A 19,130-nucleotide genomic window follows, 5' to 3' on the forward strand; every position below is an offset into this window, starting at 1 on the left:
GATAAGTTATTTCTCCAAAGGACTCCCTGCTGTCTACCATTCAGATATGATTTAAACCACTGTGTGGTCTGGGTATCTAGGAAATTTGATTCTAAGGTTTGCAAAAGCAGCTGGTGGTTTACCATGTCGAAAGCCTTGGAAAGGTCTAGAAAGATGGCTGAGGAAAGTTTATCACTGTTACAGTTTTGGTTTATGAGATTTGTAAAGGAGAGCAGGGCACTGGGGGTACTATGGTTTTGTCTAAAGCCATGCTGAGAGTTTGTCAGGAGATTGTTTGCTAGTAGATGGGTCAGTTGTTATCTATGGATACATTTTTCCATGATTTTGGCTAGAGGTGACAGGATAGCTATTGGTTTGTAATTTGAGAGTTCAGTGGAGCTCCCTCCTTTATGGAGCTGAATAACATGAGAAATCTTCCAGATAGAGGGAATGGTTGCTTCCAATATAGTTCTGTTTATTAGAATGGATAATGGATAGGCTACCACATCAGCTGCTTTTTGCAGGTACTCTACAAAGAGGAGGTCTGTGGCTAGGGTGGTTGGTTTTAGTTTACTAATTAGTTTCTGAATAAATGAGGTTGAGACTGGTTGAAGTTTAAAGATGTTTTGGGTACTAGATGTGATGGCAGTTGGATTAGGTCCACTGGGGGATAATTTATTAGCTAGTTGTTGGATGGTTTCAGTAAAGAAGTTATTAAAGGAATTAGCAACTTCTACACAGGTGTTAGTTTTTACATTTATGGCGATAGGGGTGGAGGGTTGTCCTGGGTAGAGTACCTTATGTAGACCTGCCCAGACTTTTTGTGGTTTATTTTGGTGTATCTGTTGTAGGTGGCAATAGTGATTTTGTTATCCGATATAACAGATTTTTTAGTATCATTCCTTAATTATCTATAAGTAAGATGGTCTGTTAGGGTTTTAGTGACTCACCAGGTGGCCCATGCTTTGTTCCTAAGTAAGACTTTTTGCCTCATTTCTGCTGTAAGCCATGGGGTAGATTTAGTTTTCATTCTAATAGAATGTTCTGGAGCATGGGTGTTTAGGATGGATAAGAATTTGCTGTTAAAGTATTTTGCAGCCTCCTCAAGTGGCAGATGCCTGAGGGCAGACCAGTTGCAAAGTTTGAGTTCAGTTTTGAAATTAGTACGGTTGAAGTTTTTTTTTTTTATCCCTGATTATTTTATAGATAGGTTGTTTGGGGATTCCAGCCTTCTGTCTGATAATATAGGTGAGAAGGTGATCACTTATGCTGTCAGGAAGGGTTCCAGCTTTATATATTTCAGGCTGACCGTTAATGAGGATCGATTCTAGAATAGTTTCTTTAGCCTTAGGTTTAGTTATCCTGGTGGGGGGAGGGGGTAGTGACTTGTGTGAAACCATAAAGGTTAATATGTTGAGTAGGGGGTTCTGAGGAGCAGGTGTACCAGTCTGTGTTAAAATCCCCTAGAACAATGGTTTCTTGAGGATTACTGTTTGACACCCAGTTTAGTATGTCCTCAAGAATTTATATGTTTTTACCTGGGGGGATGTAGACACAGACAATATATATGCATTTATTTTTATTGATTTGCAGTTTAGTAGTAATAATTTCAGCCTTGTCCTTTCTAGTTGAGGGGTGTCAATGGACAGCTCTAGTGTAGATTTATATAGGACAGCTACCCCCGCCTTCCCTTCTTAGTTGTGTGGTCAGATCTTAATATATTACAACCTGGTGATGTAATCTCATTATCTGAGGTGGATGGTTTAAGCCAGGTTTCAGTGAGACAAAGAATATCAGGACAGAGGTGATCAATTAGGGCATGGAGGTGAAGGACTTTATTATTTATACTTCTAATATTTAGATGTCTAATCAGAAGTGAGTTGGAAGGACTGTTTATGGTGTGAGTGTTAAGGGAAGAGGTGGTTGGGATGCTAGAGTGATCGGTAAGGGCTGGACCAGGGTTTGGATGTATGTCACCATCCATCGTAAGATTACATGGAGTTGCGATGGTCAATTTCAGAAACTTGAGAATAAGTGGACATGAAAAATTTTACCTGAGGTGTTTGTTTTAAGGGGAAGGGAACATAGTTCCAGATTTTAGAGATGTAGGAGAATTAGGACACAGCTGTTTAATTTACTTATTATGAGTATATTTTTATCTCATGAGTGAAGTAGTGTTGAAGGATATGTGTTAGGTGAGGGCATTATTCAGCTTTGTGAACAAGGTTGTGTGTGGTAAGTAGCTGAGATAGAGCCATGGAGTGAGGCAGTTCTTACCAGTGTGGCTGCTTTACTTCTACACAGTGGTGCATTTTGTATGCCACATCAGCAGCAAATATGCCTACTTTGTAGCAGCATTGCTGAAGGTGATTGGTCTGGGTTGCCTGAAGATGCACAAGAAGTAGAGCTGCATAAAGAAGAGCTGGAAGGAGGAAAATTGAGGTGATGTGTTTTCTGAAATTATCTGTTAGGTAGCATTTTATCCTGCAGAGGGTGACTTTTATTTGTTTTAAAACATCTTCTACATGGTAGAATTTATCGCTAATTATACCTAGTAACTTAGTGTGGGCCACTAGTTCAATGTTTGTGTTGTTTGCAGGGGTTAGAGTATAGAGGAATATCTTGGTAGAGAGTTGTTTTGGCAGGAATAAGATGGTTTTACATTTTAGGGGGGATGAGATTGTAAGGGGTTTAGAAAATTGTCAGGATGGAGGTTTACTAAGTGGTTGCAGTTTAGTGATTTTAAGTTTGAGATTAAGACATTTTTCTGGACAGACTGTGAGTGTGGTTGTAGCAGGGGAGTTTATGGATATTGTGGTGGACACTTACAGTAAAGGTAGGGACGTGGTTGTGTAGGGTGTCAGGTAGAGCACCAAGGGAGATAATTTTGTTTGAGGAGTTAGTCTGGATCCAATCTAAGATGAATTTCTTATCAAAATATGTACCGCCTCTAGTTGGAGATGTAATAAGCTACAGTACCACATATATGCTGATTACATCATTAGAAGTGTCATTGGTCATCTGCCAGTCAATATTAATATCTCCTTTTATGGAAGTTCTGTGTGGAATATTTGATGAAGCCCAGGAGAAGCATTTTCTGATGTATTTGAATTGTTACCTGGGGGAATGTAAATTCATAGTGTGCATATCAACTTGCAATTTAGAAGGGACAAGATAATTTCAGCATTGTTTATTTCTTGGGGATGAGAGACAATCAGTTAAATGAGTAAAGAAACTCCACCTACCTTTTTTGATTATCTAGTCTTAGAATACTGTATCCATGAGATAACATTTTTCCTCATCTTTTATATCTTTTTATATCTTACTAAGTTTAAGTAGTTACAATGGCATCTGGAGACTGATGTGCTTTCTAAGCATGTATTTTTAAAGATGAAGGTTAAATTATTTAGTGGGCTGAGAGGGGCAGGATTGTGAGATAGAAATTGTGGAGGCTCTTGTGTTGTTAGTAGGGCCAGGACTTGGATGGACATGATTTTTCATAGTCGGGACAGATTGTAGGATGGAAAGAGGTTCATTAGCAATTATTATTAATTGCCAGCAGCCTTGCCAGTCTTAATGTATTTCTATTAGTCATCTATTAATATTGAATGAGCTGTTTCATAAATAAAATAGCAATATAACAATAGTTTTGCTAATGGTGATTACAAGGGATTACTGATTATATTGTTTTGTTTGAGTTTTAACTATCTATCACAAATATTGTTAGCTAATTGGCAAATAAATCACAGTGTTCAACATCATGTGATTGTTGACAATGGTTGTTTAAGCTGTGGGCGGTTTAAAGTTATTTGTTCTGAAGAAGTCTTTAATGTATAGAAACAAAAGCACTCAAATTTCTTTGTTTTGATTATAGTGTGTCAAAGTGCCTTTTTTTGTTTTTAGTTGACCTGACAGTTTAATACCAATTCCTTGATAATACAAATTCTGGAGCTTACTAAAATTGTAGCCTGAAATAAAATATTGTGGAGTGGCTTAGTGTTTATTTGCAGTTCTTTCATATGACATTTCAGAGCTTCACTCATTCCCTGAAGGGGAAATTCTTTATGACTTGCTAATATAACACTATACTCAGGCACATACTTTTTTATTCGGGTGATATATTGGGACTGCTGAAGTTACATTATGTTTTTCTAAGTAAAAGCTATCATTCAAGCAGTAAAATGCTGGTAATTTATAAATTCTAAGGATTGCAAAACATGATGCAAAGAACTTTGTAATTTAAAAAATGTTCTCATGAAGTAGCCTGGTTTGCCTTGTGAAAGAGAATTATTTACAGTAAAGCATGCTTCAAGCTGTGGTGGGTTCAGTGTCATCTGTTTCATTCTGTTTTATACTGCTTACTATTACATCAGGATCAGCTGCTTGCCTCTCAGACTTCATGTCTATTACATTTAAGGTATGTGGAAGTAATATGTAAATCTAGGCTCCTTAGATTAACTGGTCATCCTTAGATAATCACCTTTTATTAATTGTATATGGTTTTGTCTTGCAACACCTACTGCTGTGTGTCTATGTTGTTTTTATGTTTTAAGTAAGGATGTATGGGAAGGGTTCCCATTCAGAAGCCTGAAACATCATAAGCCTGAAAATCAAAATCCTGAAACCAAAAGCCTGAAAATTCAGAATCCCGAAAACTCAAAATCCTGAAAGCCCAAAATCCTGAAAGCCCAAAATCCTGAAACTCAAAATCCTGAAAACACAAAATAGACATACTGATGTCATTGTGGCTTTGCTATTGTTAGCCCTATGCTGTTAGGTCATGCGTTGGGGTCAGGTAAGTGTGCGGTTGGTTTTATGTTAGGATTAGGGGCGGTTTAAGTGAGTTAGGGTTAGGGCGCAGGTTAGGCATGTATGCAATAGTGACAAATATTGGGGTTAGGGGCGGTTTAAGTGAGTTAGGTTTAGGGCACGGCTCAGGTGAGTGTGCAATAGTGACGGACCTTAGGGTTAGGGTTAGGGTCAGGGTCAGTTGGTAGATATTAATGCCTTTATAGTGACATATTAGCATTATTTGTGTTTTCAGGATTTTGAGTTTCAGGATTTTGGGCTTTCAGGATTTTGAGTTTTCAGGATTCTGAATTTTCAGGCTTTTGGTTTCAGGATTTTGATTTTCAGGCTTATGATGTTTCAGGCTTCTGAATGGGAACCATGGGAAGATACTTACCCACAATGGGGTGTAAGGGGATTGTCCCCTGAAAACAGTTTTTATTAATGCTAAGTTAATGTATTTGTTTATTAGATGTGAGTGTAGTGGTTTCAGCTTTGCTGGAATCAGTAGACTAAAATGAATCCGATGCTAATGTACCATTAAAGTGCGCATGCACTAAAGCAATACTGCTGAAGCTCTTTCCACAAATTTGGTACAAATACACATTATAATTAACTAAGACAAATAAGGAGAGACAACACAGTGGTACAGCAATCCCAGTGAATGGGCTGTTATTAAAATAATTGTGGAAGAGAACAGAACTGCAAGATTTACAACTGGCATGCCATCAGTTATTCACCAATGTGCCACCCTGTTGCAGCTCGTATGAATCTCACAAAACAACAGTGGTCACAGAAACACTAAACTTTAATGAAGCTTTCGGGCTCTCAACCCTTCATCGGCATGATACATTATGCATTTTACACCATTTAAATAGAGGAACAATTAAAATCACATGATCAAACCAGCCAATAAAGTAAATTAAAAGAAACATTAAAAGGGAAATACTTAAATTTCTCAAAAGAATATATATATATGTATATATATATATATATATATATATATATATATATATATATATATAGGTATGTGGGTATCTAAAACATGTTTAAAACTATTACAACTCAAATCCCATTAAATATTATAAATTACTCATTTGTCGCTTAACCAATACAGGTTTTATACTAGTAGTATTATTTAATCCAGGTAGAGTATCAGCCTGTAGTCTAATTATCCATTCTAGTTCTCTCAATTCTAAGAGGTTATTAACATCACCCCCCCTCACACCCACTTGTACTACATCTATACATCTAAACTTAAAAATGTGTGTATTGAGCTCATGTATATGCTTATATAAAGCATTAGTTTGTATTTGTCTATTTATCTCAGATCTATGCTCAATTATACGATCTTTAAGCCTACGTATAGTCTTCCCTACATAAAATGCCTGACATTGCATACAGGTAGCAAGGTAAACGAGTTTCATAGTGTTACAGTTGGCATTAATGTAAAAGTGAAATTTCTTATGTGATACAGGGTGTTTAAACATACTATCTGCTTCCAGGATATCAGCACAACAAGTACTGTTCCTCTATTTAAATGGTGTAAAATGCATAATGTATCATGCCGATGAAGGGTTGAGAGCCTGAAAGCTTCATTAAAGTTTAGTGTTTCTGTGACCACTGTTGTTTTGTGAGATTCTGTCCTATCTACGTGTTCAGTGCAGCCCGTATGAATGCCATCTAAACACAGGCCCTAGAACCAACACCTCACTTTCTCCTTTTAAATGTTGCACAAAAACCATGTAGTAGATTATCCAATCTATTAGTAAATGTTTCCAATATGCTTAGAAATTAACAAACACAACATTTATTAACAAATGGTAACAGAGTTTGATTAAAAAGTTATATTTATGTGAACCATCAACTGTTCAGGGAAACTAGGCAACAGATTCTTCTATTCCCATCAGACAATTTATTTCCTGAAATATTGAAATATACTGCCAAATGAAAAAAAAAATTAATTAATTAATTATTAATAAATAAATAAATAAATGAATAAATAAATAAAAACTACTAGCATGTGAGCCTTTGCCTCTTAATTTAAAATACCAATTCAGTGGCATAACACTTTGGCATTAATTATATTGAGTATTAATTTCACAGACTTATCATTCTTGTAGATTCATGATATTCTGAATAATTCTTCTCTCATATCCATATTGTGTATCAGGTATGGTGGTATTTCATTCAGAGCAGACCTATCAGTGCACCACAATACACCAGAAAATGTCAGATGATTAGCATAATTAATATTCCAATATCCATACAATGTGCTATATTTTATTTAATCGTTGCCATGAAAAAATGGATAATTACCTTTCAAGTACTAAATAATGCAAACCTGAGCCTCAGTGCAGCCATTTTTCTGATGCAGTACTTTTTTATTTTTCAGATGTACAACAGCCAGATTCACAAAACCAGCTTTCATCAGTAACATCAAAAATTGGATTGTCATCTGAATGGTGTGGAACATCTCATTCAAACAATTTCGCAGACAGTAGGAAACTGAAGGAAAGAAGTAAGGTAATTGCATTTGTAAATCATGACTTGGTTGGAAGATGAATCCCTGCACTCACTGTCTGGTGTCAGCATTTGTTGAGCTGAATAACAGCAGAACACAAAATATAAATTCAAGCAGCACAGTTCAAAATAGGACAATGCAGGTTCAGATGTAGGTTTTGCATTTATGGTACTATATGAAGCCTCTTTCTGCATGATAACATAAACCACAGACTATTTTTATCATCATATTCCCTTTTGTAGCATTTTATAGACACCTTTAAATGAAAAGTGCTGTGAAATGGACTCTCAGGCACAGGACAGATGAAAGCAGGTACTATGCCTTACCATGATGGATCATATAGAACTAGAATTGTGATGTCTATATCCTAAACTTGTCTGGAATATCTTTTTGTGATTATGTTTTAGCAAAGCTCCACAGAGTTTGGCAACCAGCTACTGCTCTGCTGTATGTATATGATCAAGCTAAGTCATCTGCTAATCTCTGCAAAACTTAAGTAGAATTTTTCACAGTATATTGCACTTCTGAACTGCATTTTTACCTCATCACTGCTTATTTGAACTGTTTTCTTCTGAAACTGTTGCACTTTGTTTGGTGCAGTGCAGATTAGGTTCAGACCTGCTGAATCTAGATCTTTTTGTATAACTTGAGCACTAAACCAGGCCATCTTTGCTGGAGAGTGTTTCCCTGTACCCTAGTAGAAGGAGTGTGCAGTTAGAATTCATCTGACTGAAGGCTGCTGGAACAGGTCTCAGTTTTGAGCTTTTTTATTGGTTAATTTGTTTAAATCAGTTCGCTATAATTTTTTTATTTTATTTTACATTTGTTAACCGGGACAGTCCAACTGGACCAGGTCCATTTACAGAGGAGGCCCGGGGAGAAAAGCTCCACATATATTACTAGAAATACTAGAATTTAATACATAGTAGTAAAAAACTGATACTAACACATTATAGCAGCAAAAATCCAGCTAGAAAGACATAAATATAAAACAGACAGGATAAACTCAGCAGTTGAACAGACTAAATACATTTAACATTGAGAGTCATGACATACATCTTGTTACAATGAAGTACCTATATTAATGGGAACTGTAGCATTTACATTAGTCAAGTAATAAGCCTTTTAACTTTCCACAGAGCTTAAACAGTGTTTCTAGGTTATGCATGGGCAAAGCCAGGTGCTTATGAGATGTGATTTCAAAGGGCTTTTGAAGTGTGAGGTGGTGGGGATAGAGGTCAGTGATGGGGGGAGTTTGTTCCAATTTTTAGCAACAGTGTGGGGGAATAGCACTTTTCCAGCAGTGTTATTAGCCCTAGAGATGCACAGAAGTGATTTGTCACTAGAATGGAGTGTGCAATTTGTTGCATAATAGGTAAGTAATTGACTTAGTGATGGGGTTTTAGCAGGATACTTCAGAATGTTACAGGCAGTAACCACTTTGTGGTAATTTAGTAGTTGAGGAAATTCTAATCATTTTAAGTCCTTTAGAGCTAGACAATGATGGGATCTGAAGGTGGCGTACTTAGCAAATTTGGCAATATTATTATAGCATGACTCAAGGTTATCAAGGTCAAGTTTTCTGTTATGGGTAAGAACTGGTGCTGCATATATTAGTGTGGACAAAAGGTGAGTTTGGGCTAGGGTGATCTTTGCTTGATCTGAGAGGAAGTTTTTGTGTCTGTATAATGAGCCCATTTTTTTTTTACCTTTTTGATGGTTTGAGAGATGTGGACATCAAAGAGAAGGTTTTTGTCGATCTCAACACCGAGGAGTTTGGCATGGGCAGAAGGACAAATGATAGTACCATTTTTGGAAGTAATAGAAAAAGAAAGAGGAGCAGACTTTGATTTGTTGGGGGTAAATAAAAGCAATTTAGTTTTATTAGGGTTAAGCATGATTTGGATATTTGTGATCCAACTTTCCACACAGCTAAATGATTTCTGGGTCTGTTGTTGGAGAATAAAAAGAGAGGGGGCTGTGTGCTTGTTTGCGCATTGCACACCACTGAGCTTTGGTGGGCAACATTGGCACTTACAGACGTAAAAAGTTTTGTCTGCAAATTTTCCCTTAGTACTCTGAAGGTGCTCTATCTGTGAGATCTCGTGATTGTCCCTCACTGACAGGTGATATATTCAGCGAAGCTTTTGAGGTACCAACTCAGATCCTACTCACTAGCCCTTTGTATCTTTTGTCCACTACTTCATCAAGTCCTTGCAAATTCATTATGTGAGAGATGCATCTATATCAAGAAGCTAGAATCCATGCTCTCTCACTCACCAGTCAGTTCATCTTATACTAAGCAGATTGTCAGCATGCACACTTCACCTCTTGCACCTACCAAATCAACAAAACATAAACCGACATATGCGCAGTTCCTTCCCAGAAGCTTACCTAAACATCAGAGACCTCCCAAACACAATCACAGTCACGATTCACATAATACATCCTCTGCAAAACATAGTACACATAATATGTCACACACCGGTGTCTCATCAGTCAAGCTCCTAAGGCATAACACATAAACAAACATCTTAGTCATATGCGACTCAGTTGTGAGACACACATATGTCCCTCTCACCAGGTTGGATAAGGGAAAAATCACAGTCAGCTGTCTGTCAGGTGCCAGTATCCACCACATCACACACGCACTCAAGTTTCTCAACAACAGGCACTGTTATGACTGCATCATAGTCCATGTTGATGTTAATCACTTGAGACGTACCAAACATACTGGTTATGAGGGATTTCTATTATCCCACCATCAACTGGGAAACATACTCTAGCTCAAACTCGCTAGCACAAAAGTTCTTTGAATTTGTGAATTCAAATGCCTTGAAGCAAATTGTCCATACCCCAACAACAGGAACAAACATTATAGATCTGGTCCTTACCAACATGTCAAACAGGTGCAGTGCTGCAACTGTTGGACCCTCATTAGTTAAAAATGACCACAAATTTGTCACCTTGGATCTGACATTAACACCAGAACTCACAAAGGGTGAAATCAGACGAAAAAACTCCACCAAGGCAAACTATACCCTCTTAGGTGAAAGTATAAATGCATTCCAAGCCCCACCTCAAGCGGAAAGTGGTAACTACGCCAAAGCTTACACTAAAGTCCTGTACAATCACTTGCATAAGTGTATAAATTTGGCTATACCAGATGGAATCAAAGCCAGAGCCCTGAGTAATATCAAGCTGGCATGGTGGACTTCCAGCATCAATAAACTCTACAATAACACAAAACGTTGCTGTCCAAGAAAACAAAGACAAGGACCCAACAATGGAAAAACACTCCCCTCATCCTTAACAGGCAAATAAGACAACTTGTCAAATCCTCCAAGAGCTCCTTTGAGAGAAACCTAGCAAGTACTGCCAAGGATAACCATAAGGCCTTTATAGCTATGTATGTAACCTAAAAGGTAGGACCCAAGTATGTGCAGAACTGGAGGCCAACAGTATCACACATGCTGACCCCACAGAGATAACGAACCTGCTAGTGGATAGGTTTGGCAACAATTTCACTCCCTTATCCCCTCCTAACTTACAACAAACCCTCCCCTAAACTTCCTCCACCTTACATATCTGAAGAGCAAAGTCCTGTCCAATGCAAAGAACATGGCCTCAATGGGACCAGATGTCATCTCAGGCTGTCTTCTAAGCAGGCTAAAACATGAAATAGCATATCCACTAAGTGCCCTTTTCAATCATAGCCTAGCCACAGGCTTTGCTCCTGTGGAATGGAGAACAGCTACAGTTATTCCCTTCCACAAAGGTCACCTAGCAAAAGACCCAGGGAATTACAGACCTATAAGTCTGATCAGACTCATCTTTAAGGCCATGGAACATATCATTCTGGACCTTATAAATAAAAACATAGGTGACCTCCAAACCCTGGATCCTACCCAGTTTGGCTTTGTAAAGGACAGATCCTGCCTGTTAAATCTGATGGATTTCTTAGAAAGTGTAACCAAGGCCACTGATGAGGGCAAATCTGTGCACACAGCATACCTTAACTTGGAAAAGGCTTTCCACACAATCCCACATTCAAGTGTTAATGATAAACTTAGCAAACTAAATGTAAACCCCCCTCACTGTAAGGTGGGTTGCCAACTGGCTCACAAACCAGACACACAATATCAAAGTGGGTGACTTCACATTAACCAGCAGACCTGTTATCATTAGGGTGCCACAGGGGTCAGTTCTGGGCTCCATACTGTTTGGTATATACTTCTCAGACATTCAGGTCAAAACTAAAGAGTTGTGGCTGGCAAAGTTTGCAGATGACTGCAAACTAGGTGCAATCATTAAATCCCAAAATTATGTCAGTATACTCCAGGATGGTCTCACACAGACCAGCGACTGGTGTATTAGACACAGTCTCAAACTGAATGCAACGAAATGCATCATCATTTCCTTCAGCACACTGTCCCTTCACACTACCAAATCAATAAAAATACCCTAAGTACCAATGAAGTGGTAAGGCACCTGGGATCACAGGCTGACTGCAAACTTAACTTCCAGCACATGTCTACCAGTGTAAGGAAAGTTTTACATGTAGCTCACATGATTAGTAATGGCATCACCTCAAGAGCAAAAGAAGTTGTAGCCCCCTCTATACTCTGCACTTATCTGGCCCATAATTGAGTATAATGCTTCAGTCAGTATGCACCATATTAAGTACCTACAGCAATTAGAGAGACCTGAGAGGTTTCTAACAAAGAAGATCAGCGGCCTCCTATGACACTGTTCAAGAGGAACCTAGATAAGTGGATGGAGCACCATAAATTCTTACCAGGGATAGTGCCCACAACCCTGCTAGACAAAGGCATTTATCATTAAATGCAGTCCTGGATATTGACTAGTACTGCTATGGTATTACATTGGGTTGAAACAGCTAGACTTAAAATGACCTCCAGGTTGCTAGTCTAGTAATCCATTATGAGCGTATGATCCTATGATCCTATATGAAAAGAGACATGACTGAGCTTTCAGATTATGTGTCTCAGGCAGGTATGTCCCTAGCCTTAAACAGCATTTTACCTTCGCCTAGAATGATACCCTGATACAAACAAAAAATAATTGACTTCAACAATCAGCTTAATTTCTGATGTCTTTCAAAGGGGATTCAGTATCTGTTAGCCTGGGATGACATGGTCAAAAGACCTCACTGCTTTGCCAGAGATGGTCTTCATCTGTCACCTGTGAGGTTCCAGTTACTGGCAAAACTCTTGCCATCCCCACAGTGCCTTTTTTAGGCAATGTCACAAGAACATAATTCCCGATGTAAAAACACCCTCTAAAAACAACGTCAGGATAATGCTGGTAAATGCTAGGAGTCTAAACCAGAAACTACCCTGAAGATGCTGACATTTGTGCAGTCACTGAGACCTGGTTTAAGGCTGTGGAGAACACCCCAGCTATACCAGGTTACATTTCTGAAGCATGAGAACTAAAGGACGTGGTGTATCAATATTCATTAAAGATCAATACACCTTTAGATTGGTTAAACAGCACGGTGCCTTTGAATTACTTCAGGTGCAATTGACTGTAGGTAGGACCCCTCTTCATATCATTTCCAGCTATAGTACCCCCTCCATAAATCAGGACATCCACTCAGCCTACTCGGATGTACTTGAGTTAATCAAGATACAACCAAACACCTTGGTTTTGGGTGAATTTAATTATCCATCCATTGACTAGCTTAATTATGTGTGTTCTTACTTACTTGCCCAAAAGTTCCTGGACATCTTTAACTCTAATGCCCTGGACCAGCTAGTTGAAATCCCAACAAGGGGTCAGATATCCTGGATCTGGGGCTCACAAACATGGAGGAATGCTGCACCATCCCGTGTGTGGCCATCTCTGGTGAGATCTGACCACAAGTCAGTCTCGCTAGAAATAACTATAACATGAGACCCCCCCCCCCCCCCTTAGCAACAACTAGTCTAAAAAACTTCTCCAAGGCCAATTACAATTGATTATGTGACAGCATAAATAACTTTATAGCCCCTCCCCCCACTGATGGAACAGGCACCTATGCTGAGTTATTCACCAATGCTTTATATGAGCACCTGTACAATTTTATTGACTGTGCTGTAACAGATAGAACCATAGCAAGACCTTCAAGGAAAAACAAACCTGCCTGGTGGACATCTGCCATTAATAGGCTATACAACAGGAGAAAGAAATTGCAGTCTAAGAGTAGGAAGGAATGGTCTCAAAACTGGAAACCCTCCTCAACTTAAGCAATCAAATAAGACTTCTAGTGAAGTCCTCCAAAGCTAACTATGAATCCAAATTACCTTCTCTAACTAAGGATAACCACAAGGCATTCTATAGTTGCATCTGTAACTTCAAAGGTAAGACACAGATTTGCATTGAACTCATAGTTAATGGTACCACATATACCGAACCTGTGGATATAGCAAACCTGCTGGCTGACAGTTTCAGTGAAAACTTCACTCCCCTGTCCCCACCACACATACCCCAAAACATTCTTAACACCTGCCCCTACCTAGTATCTCCAAGGAGCAGGTCTTAAATGCCCTCTACAAGGCCAAAGACAAAGCCTCTATAGGACCAGACAGCATCCCATGCTGTGTTCTCCATGGGTTAAAACAGGAATTGGAATCAACATTGGGCATGGTTTTCAATGACAGCCTAACCACTGACTTCATCCCAGTGGCATGGAAAACAATTACTGTCATCCTTTTGCAAAAAGGGGTACATTCACAGACCTTGGGAACTGTTGACCCATTAGCCTGACCAGACTTTTCTGCAAGGCTATGGAACAAAACATCATGGAACTTATTAACAAAGATATAGGAAATTTCCAAATACTCAACCCCACCCAGTTTGGCTTTGTTAAGGGGAAATCATGGTTGTTAAACTTAGTGGACTACTTCTTCAAGACAGTCACCGAAGTCCTTGACGGGGCAATTCTGTGCATACAGCCTAGCTAGACTTAGACACAGCCTTTAACACAATCCCTGACTCATGCATCATTGATAAATGCACCCAGCTGGGGTCCAAATGGAGAGATGATAAGTGCAGTACGAATGAAGAGATGATAAGTGGGGTCCAAATAGTGATATGATAAGTAGGGTCTGAATGGAGATATGATAATGGGGTATGAATGGAGAAATGATAGGAGAGTCCAAATGGAGAGATGATAAGTGGGGTCTGAATGGAGAGATGATAAGTGTGGTCTAAACTGAGAGATGATAAGTGTGGTGCAGATATGATAAGGAGGTCTGAATGGAGAGATGATACGTCAACAAGCAAAAGAAAGTAGTATTTCTGAAAATTAATTCATCCTCAAGTATTGGTGAGTAACTTCACGAGGTGGACACTGTATTTCACCAAATATCACCAAAATTACACAGATATATAGATGGTATTTTATATAGCATATATCATGGACAGAAGTGGGTCAAAAATTAAAAAAGATAGCCAGGTGCCAACATCCAGGATAAAAAGGTGCCCAATCCTAGTAGGCTCACTAGTGTCAGGACTGGAAAAAAAATGACAGTGTAGAATCCCCAAAATACAGAAACATTCCTACAATGAGGCCAGCCAGACCGAGGTGAAAGATGACACCCCTGTTGTAGAAGGATGGAGCAGCCCACAAAAATCAGATAAAACTGATAGACCAAAGAAGAGTCATAAAGATGATAGAGTGGTCTATTGAGGATAAGAAAGAAATAATGTAATGTTACTATTATGCAAAAAAAAAACAGAATTGCCAGACACAAGATATACAAAAAGATTAAGAGAGAAATTAGAGGAAAGAAAAAATGCTTCCAAAAGAAAAACTGTCAGAAGCTTCAAATTAAAAATTGTGTTCATTAATACAACAGATTTGTGAAAAATATTATATAGACCAAGAAACTTTGATCTGTTTGGAAAAAGAAGCATCTGAGGAAGTGTGAAAATATAAACAACAAACCTTGAGATTTTTGAAAAGTATAAAAAGAAATATGGACATAGGAAAGAAAGAGAGATTTGATATGGTGCAATATTTATGCAAAGTTTAAAGCCAAATTAATCAATAAAAAAGGCAGCCCCAAAGATATTCATAGAGAAATACAGGCAAAGGCATCTAGATATGAAACATTTCACAATAAAAAATAATATCACAAAGAGGGAATGTAGAAAACAAGATTAGCAAAGTAGAAGTTAAAAAAAAAAAACAGAAGTTGAAATTATGGAATGCCTGCAAAGTGGAAGTATTTGTTGTAGAAGGTGTAACGCAGGTTACATCACAGCATGATGGAATGAGTTTCCAAAGTAAGGAGAAACAGGAAGATCAGGAGACATCTGAAGGAGAAATATTGACATGGGAAAGAAAAAGAGATGTAATACAGTATAATATTTATGCAAAGGAGAAAGAAAAACTAATCAATACAAAAAGAGCAGCACCTAAGGTATATGAAGAGAAATACAGGCAAAGAAATCTGGACATGGAAAACTTTACAATACAAAAAATAAGAAGACAAAGAGGAAAAGTAGAAAAGAAGATCAGTAATGGAGAAGTTAAGAAATAGAAACTGAGGTCATGGAGTACCTGCAAAGCGAAGGATTCAGTGTAGAAAATCTAACTCAGAAAACACCACAGCAGGATAGAGTAATGGACATCGAAATTAAGGAGAAACCAGTGGAACAGGAAGCAACTGGTCAGTTGCCATATGATGATATTTTGGAGCCTTCCACAGGAAACCAGTATAAATGTTCACTTGAAGTTGGACAGCAAGGGAAGGAACAGGAAACTGGCAACTCTGATGCAGTCAATGCTGAGGAGTGATAGGTCAGAGAGTTCCCATATGACAGAGCAACGGATAACATAGGATGAAACTGAAGAGAATGTGCCAAGGGAAGATTCTATATAACTTTCTATAGAATGTGCCCTCAGTTTAGAAGAAAATGAGCTAAGAGAAGAGTTGCTTGATTTAATAGAGATAGATAGACATATTACGGTCAAGGAAAGAAACAGACTGCTGAAGGGTAATTAAACTCAAAAAGTTAGAAGTTTGATAAAACAAATGAACACAGTAATTACGGCTATCCATAGAGATCCATGCAATATAACAGAAGTAAACAGGATATATTACTGTGCAGCTAAATTAATAACAGATAAAATTCTACCACAAGAACACAGGGTAGTAAGGGAAAGGAAGGGGAGAAATCAAATACCATCATGGAAGTGCTGAATAGAGAAAACTATAATGCAATTAAGACAAGAAGTGTCACTGTTTGAAGAGTATAGAAGAGGGAACAGATCAACAAAAGTACTCAGAAAGATAGACATGATAAAAGTAATGCACAGTTTCAAAAGAGATCAGGATCTATCATGCACTATTGCAAATAAACTAAAAATCTAAGCACAGGCAGAAAAAAAACTTAGAAGATAAGATATAAAGGAAAAGTACAAAATAAGCAATTTGTTGATGACCCCAAAAAGTTTTACATAGAACTGGGAAACAAGGCAAAAAGAATTCAAAGACCACCCCAAAAAGAAGAAATAGATATGTTTTGTAGAAATATCTATGCAAGCCTGTGGAACATAACAAAGATGCTAAATGGATAGAAGTAAAAGAGCTAATAAAAAGTTCAAATGTACAGGATATGAAATGGGATGAAGTAATGGCCCGAGAGATTGAAATAAAGTTAAGAAAAGCATCCAATTGAAAAACTCCACACCCAGATGCAGTACCTGACGTCTGGTTAAAAGTATTAACATCTTTGGATGAAGATTTATCCGTGAGTAAGAACTATTTATATACACACCCCAAACAGACACCAGCCTGGTTAACAACAGGAAAAACAATGCTCCTACTTAAGAGTGAACCTGCAAGTTATCCTAAAAATTATAGACCAATAACTTGCCTTATGCTAACGTATAAACTATACACCGGAATTGATGCTGACAGAGTTTATAGTCATTTTGAAGAAAACTCAATCATGGCAATAGAACAAAAGAGTAATAAAAGAAAGTCATATTGAATGAAGGATCATTTGTTATTAAATAAAGTCATAATGGAGAACTGTAAAAGGGGAAGAATATAAGTATGGTATGGAATGACTACAAAAAAAGCATTTGACAGTATCCCACACTCATGGATAAAAAGACTGCTTAAAAATGTGTAAGGTACATCCTACACTGATCGATTACATTACAGTGACCATGAAACACTGGCAGACCACTTTGCAATTATGCCATAATAAAGGATAAATTATTATTCCAGGGACAACAATTCAAAGGGGGATATTTCATAGTGACTCCCTGTCACTGCTGCTGTTCTGTCTTGCACTTACCCCATTAAGCTGTCTACTTAACATACTAGACCGTGGCTATAATTTGGCTCCTAGAAAACAACAAAGTGTAAAGACCTCTCATCTTCTTTTTGAGGATGATTTAAAACTATATAGTTCATCAGATGAGTAAGTGAAGGCACAACTGCAAGTGGTTAAAAGTTTTTCAGACAATGTAAGAATGTCATTTGGTCTTGATAACTGCACAAAAGCACCTTTTAAAGCAAGAAAGCTGCAGCACCAAGAAAACATCAGTTTGGGTCAGGAATGTGATTTAAAAGACCTTGAGTAAGAGGGAGTGTATAAATATTTGGAACTAAAGGATCAACAATAAAACATGAACAAATGTGAATAAAACTTAGTAAGGAATATTTTAGAAGGCTTAAATTAATACTAAAAATAAGGTTGACATCAAGGAATAAAGTTCAAGCTCTAAATAAATTTACTCTTCCTGCCTTAACTTACACTTGTGGATTGACTGATTGACCCCAAAACATGTTAGACAAGTTTGACAGGAAAGCAAGAAGAATGTTTCATGCTAATCAAATTTATTTATAAAAATCAGTGTATGCCAAGATCACATTTAAGTAGGCGATATGAGAAAGAGAATAGTTGGAGTTTTTTGAGTCTGTCCATATAGGACAAGTGTTTAAGGCCTAGCATCCTCTTTGTGAGGTACTTTTGTGGCCTCTCCAGTTGTTGCAGGTGTCTAGTGAGGTACATGCCAAATGGGGCATTGTACTCAATGATTGGCTTAATGAGGGAAGAGTAGAGTTAGACAATGACCTCTTTCTTCCTGGATGTAAACCCTTAGTAATGAGATGTGCTACATAGAAGGACTTTCTGACCACAGTGGCAGTGTGGTGGTCAAAAGAGAGGTTGCTGTCAACCTGTGTTCCCAGATCTCTTTTAACGCCTTCTGTGTTCAGTGCACTACCATCAATGTGGTAGTTCATGGGAACTAAGTTTTTCCCAAGGGGGATGGCGACACATTTTTTGGCATTGAGCTTAAGGCCATGGTTCTGATACCAGTCACTTGGCTCAGTGACGCCTTCCTGTAGGATGTCAACATCACATGGGGAGTTAACAATGGCTCCTAAGTTTCAATTGTTTGTGAACTTTGTCAGCCAGAGTCCCTTCGTGTTGCACTGGACTTCTGAGAAGTAGATACCAAACAGGAGACGACCCAGGACCGATCCCTGTGAGACTCCACTCCTGACTAGTCGGCAGTCTGACTTGGAGTCAGCTACTTTCACACTGTGGGGTCTGTCTGTGAGCCAGTTTGCAACCCATCTAGTGATATAGGGGTTGATGCCTAGCTTAGTTAGTATTCCTATGATTCCTGAGTGGGGAATGGTATCAAAAGCCTTGGCCAGATCAAGGTAGGCTGTATGAACTACCTTGCCTTCATCCACAACTCTGGTGACTGACTTAAAGAAGTCAACCAAGTTGAGCAGGCTTGATCTACCCTTCACAAAACCAAACTGTGTGGGGTCCAGAGTATGGAGATTCCCTATAGCCT

At 38.2% G+C, this 19,130-nt stretch overlaps 1 protein-coding gene across 1 annotated transcript in view; it reads left to right on the forward strand.

Annotated features, from left to right (window-relative positions):
• LOC122806372 (tyrosine-protein phosphatase non-receptor type 22-like) overlaps positions 1–19,130 on the forward strand; it is a 196,059-nt gene that overhangs the window by 60,372 nt on the left and 116,557 nt on the right. The window contains exon 4 of the mRNA XM_044076723.1: positions 7,163–7,293. Within this exon, the coding sequence (XP_043932658.1) occupies positions 7,163–7,293 (131 nt within the window). The remainder of the gene's footprint in view (positions 1–7,162; positions 7,294–19,130) is intronic.

The sequence above is a fragment of the Protopterus annectens genome, chromosome 7.part0 (assembly GCF_019279795.1).
Source record: "Protopterus annectens isolate FY-2018-M chromosome 7.part0, PAN1.0, whole genome shotgun sequence".
NCBI classification, from domain to species: domain Eukaryota; kingdom Metazoa; phylum Chordata; order Ceratodontiformes; family Protopteridae; genus Protopterus; species Protopterus annectens.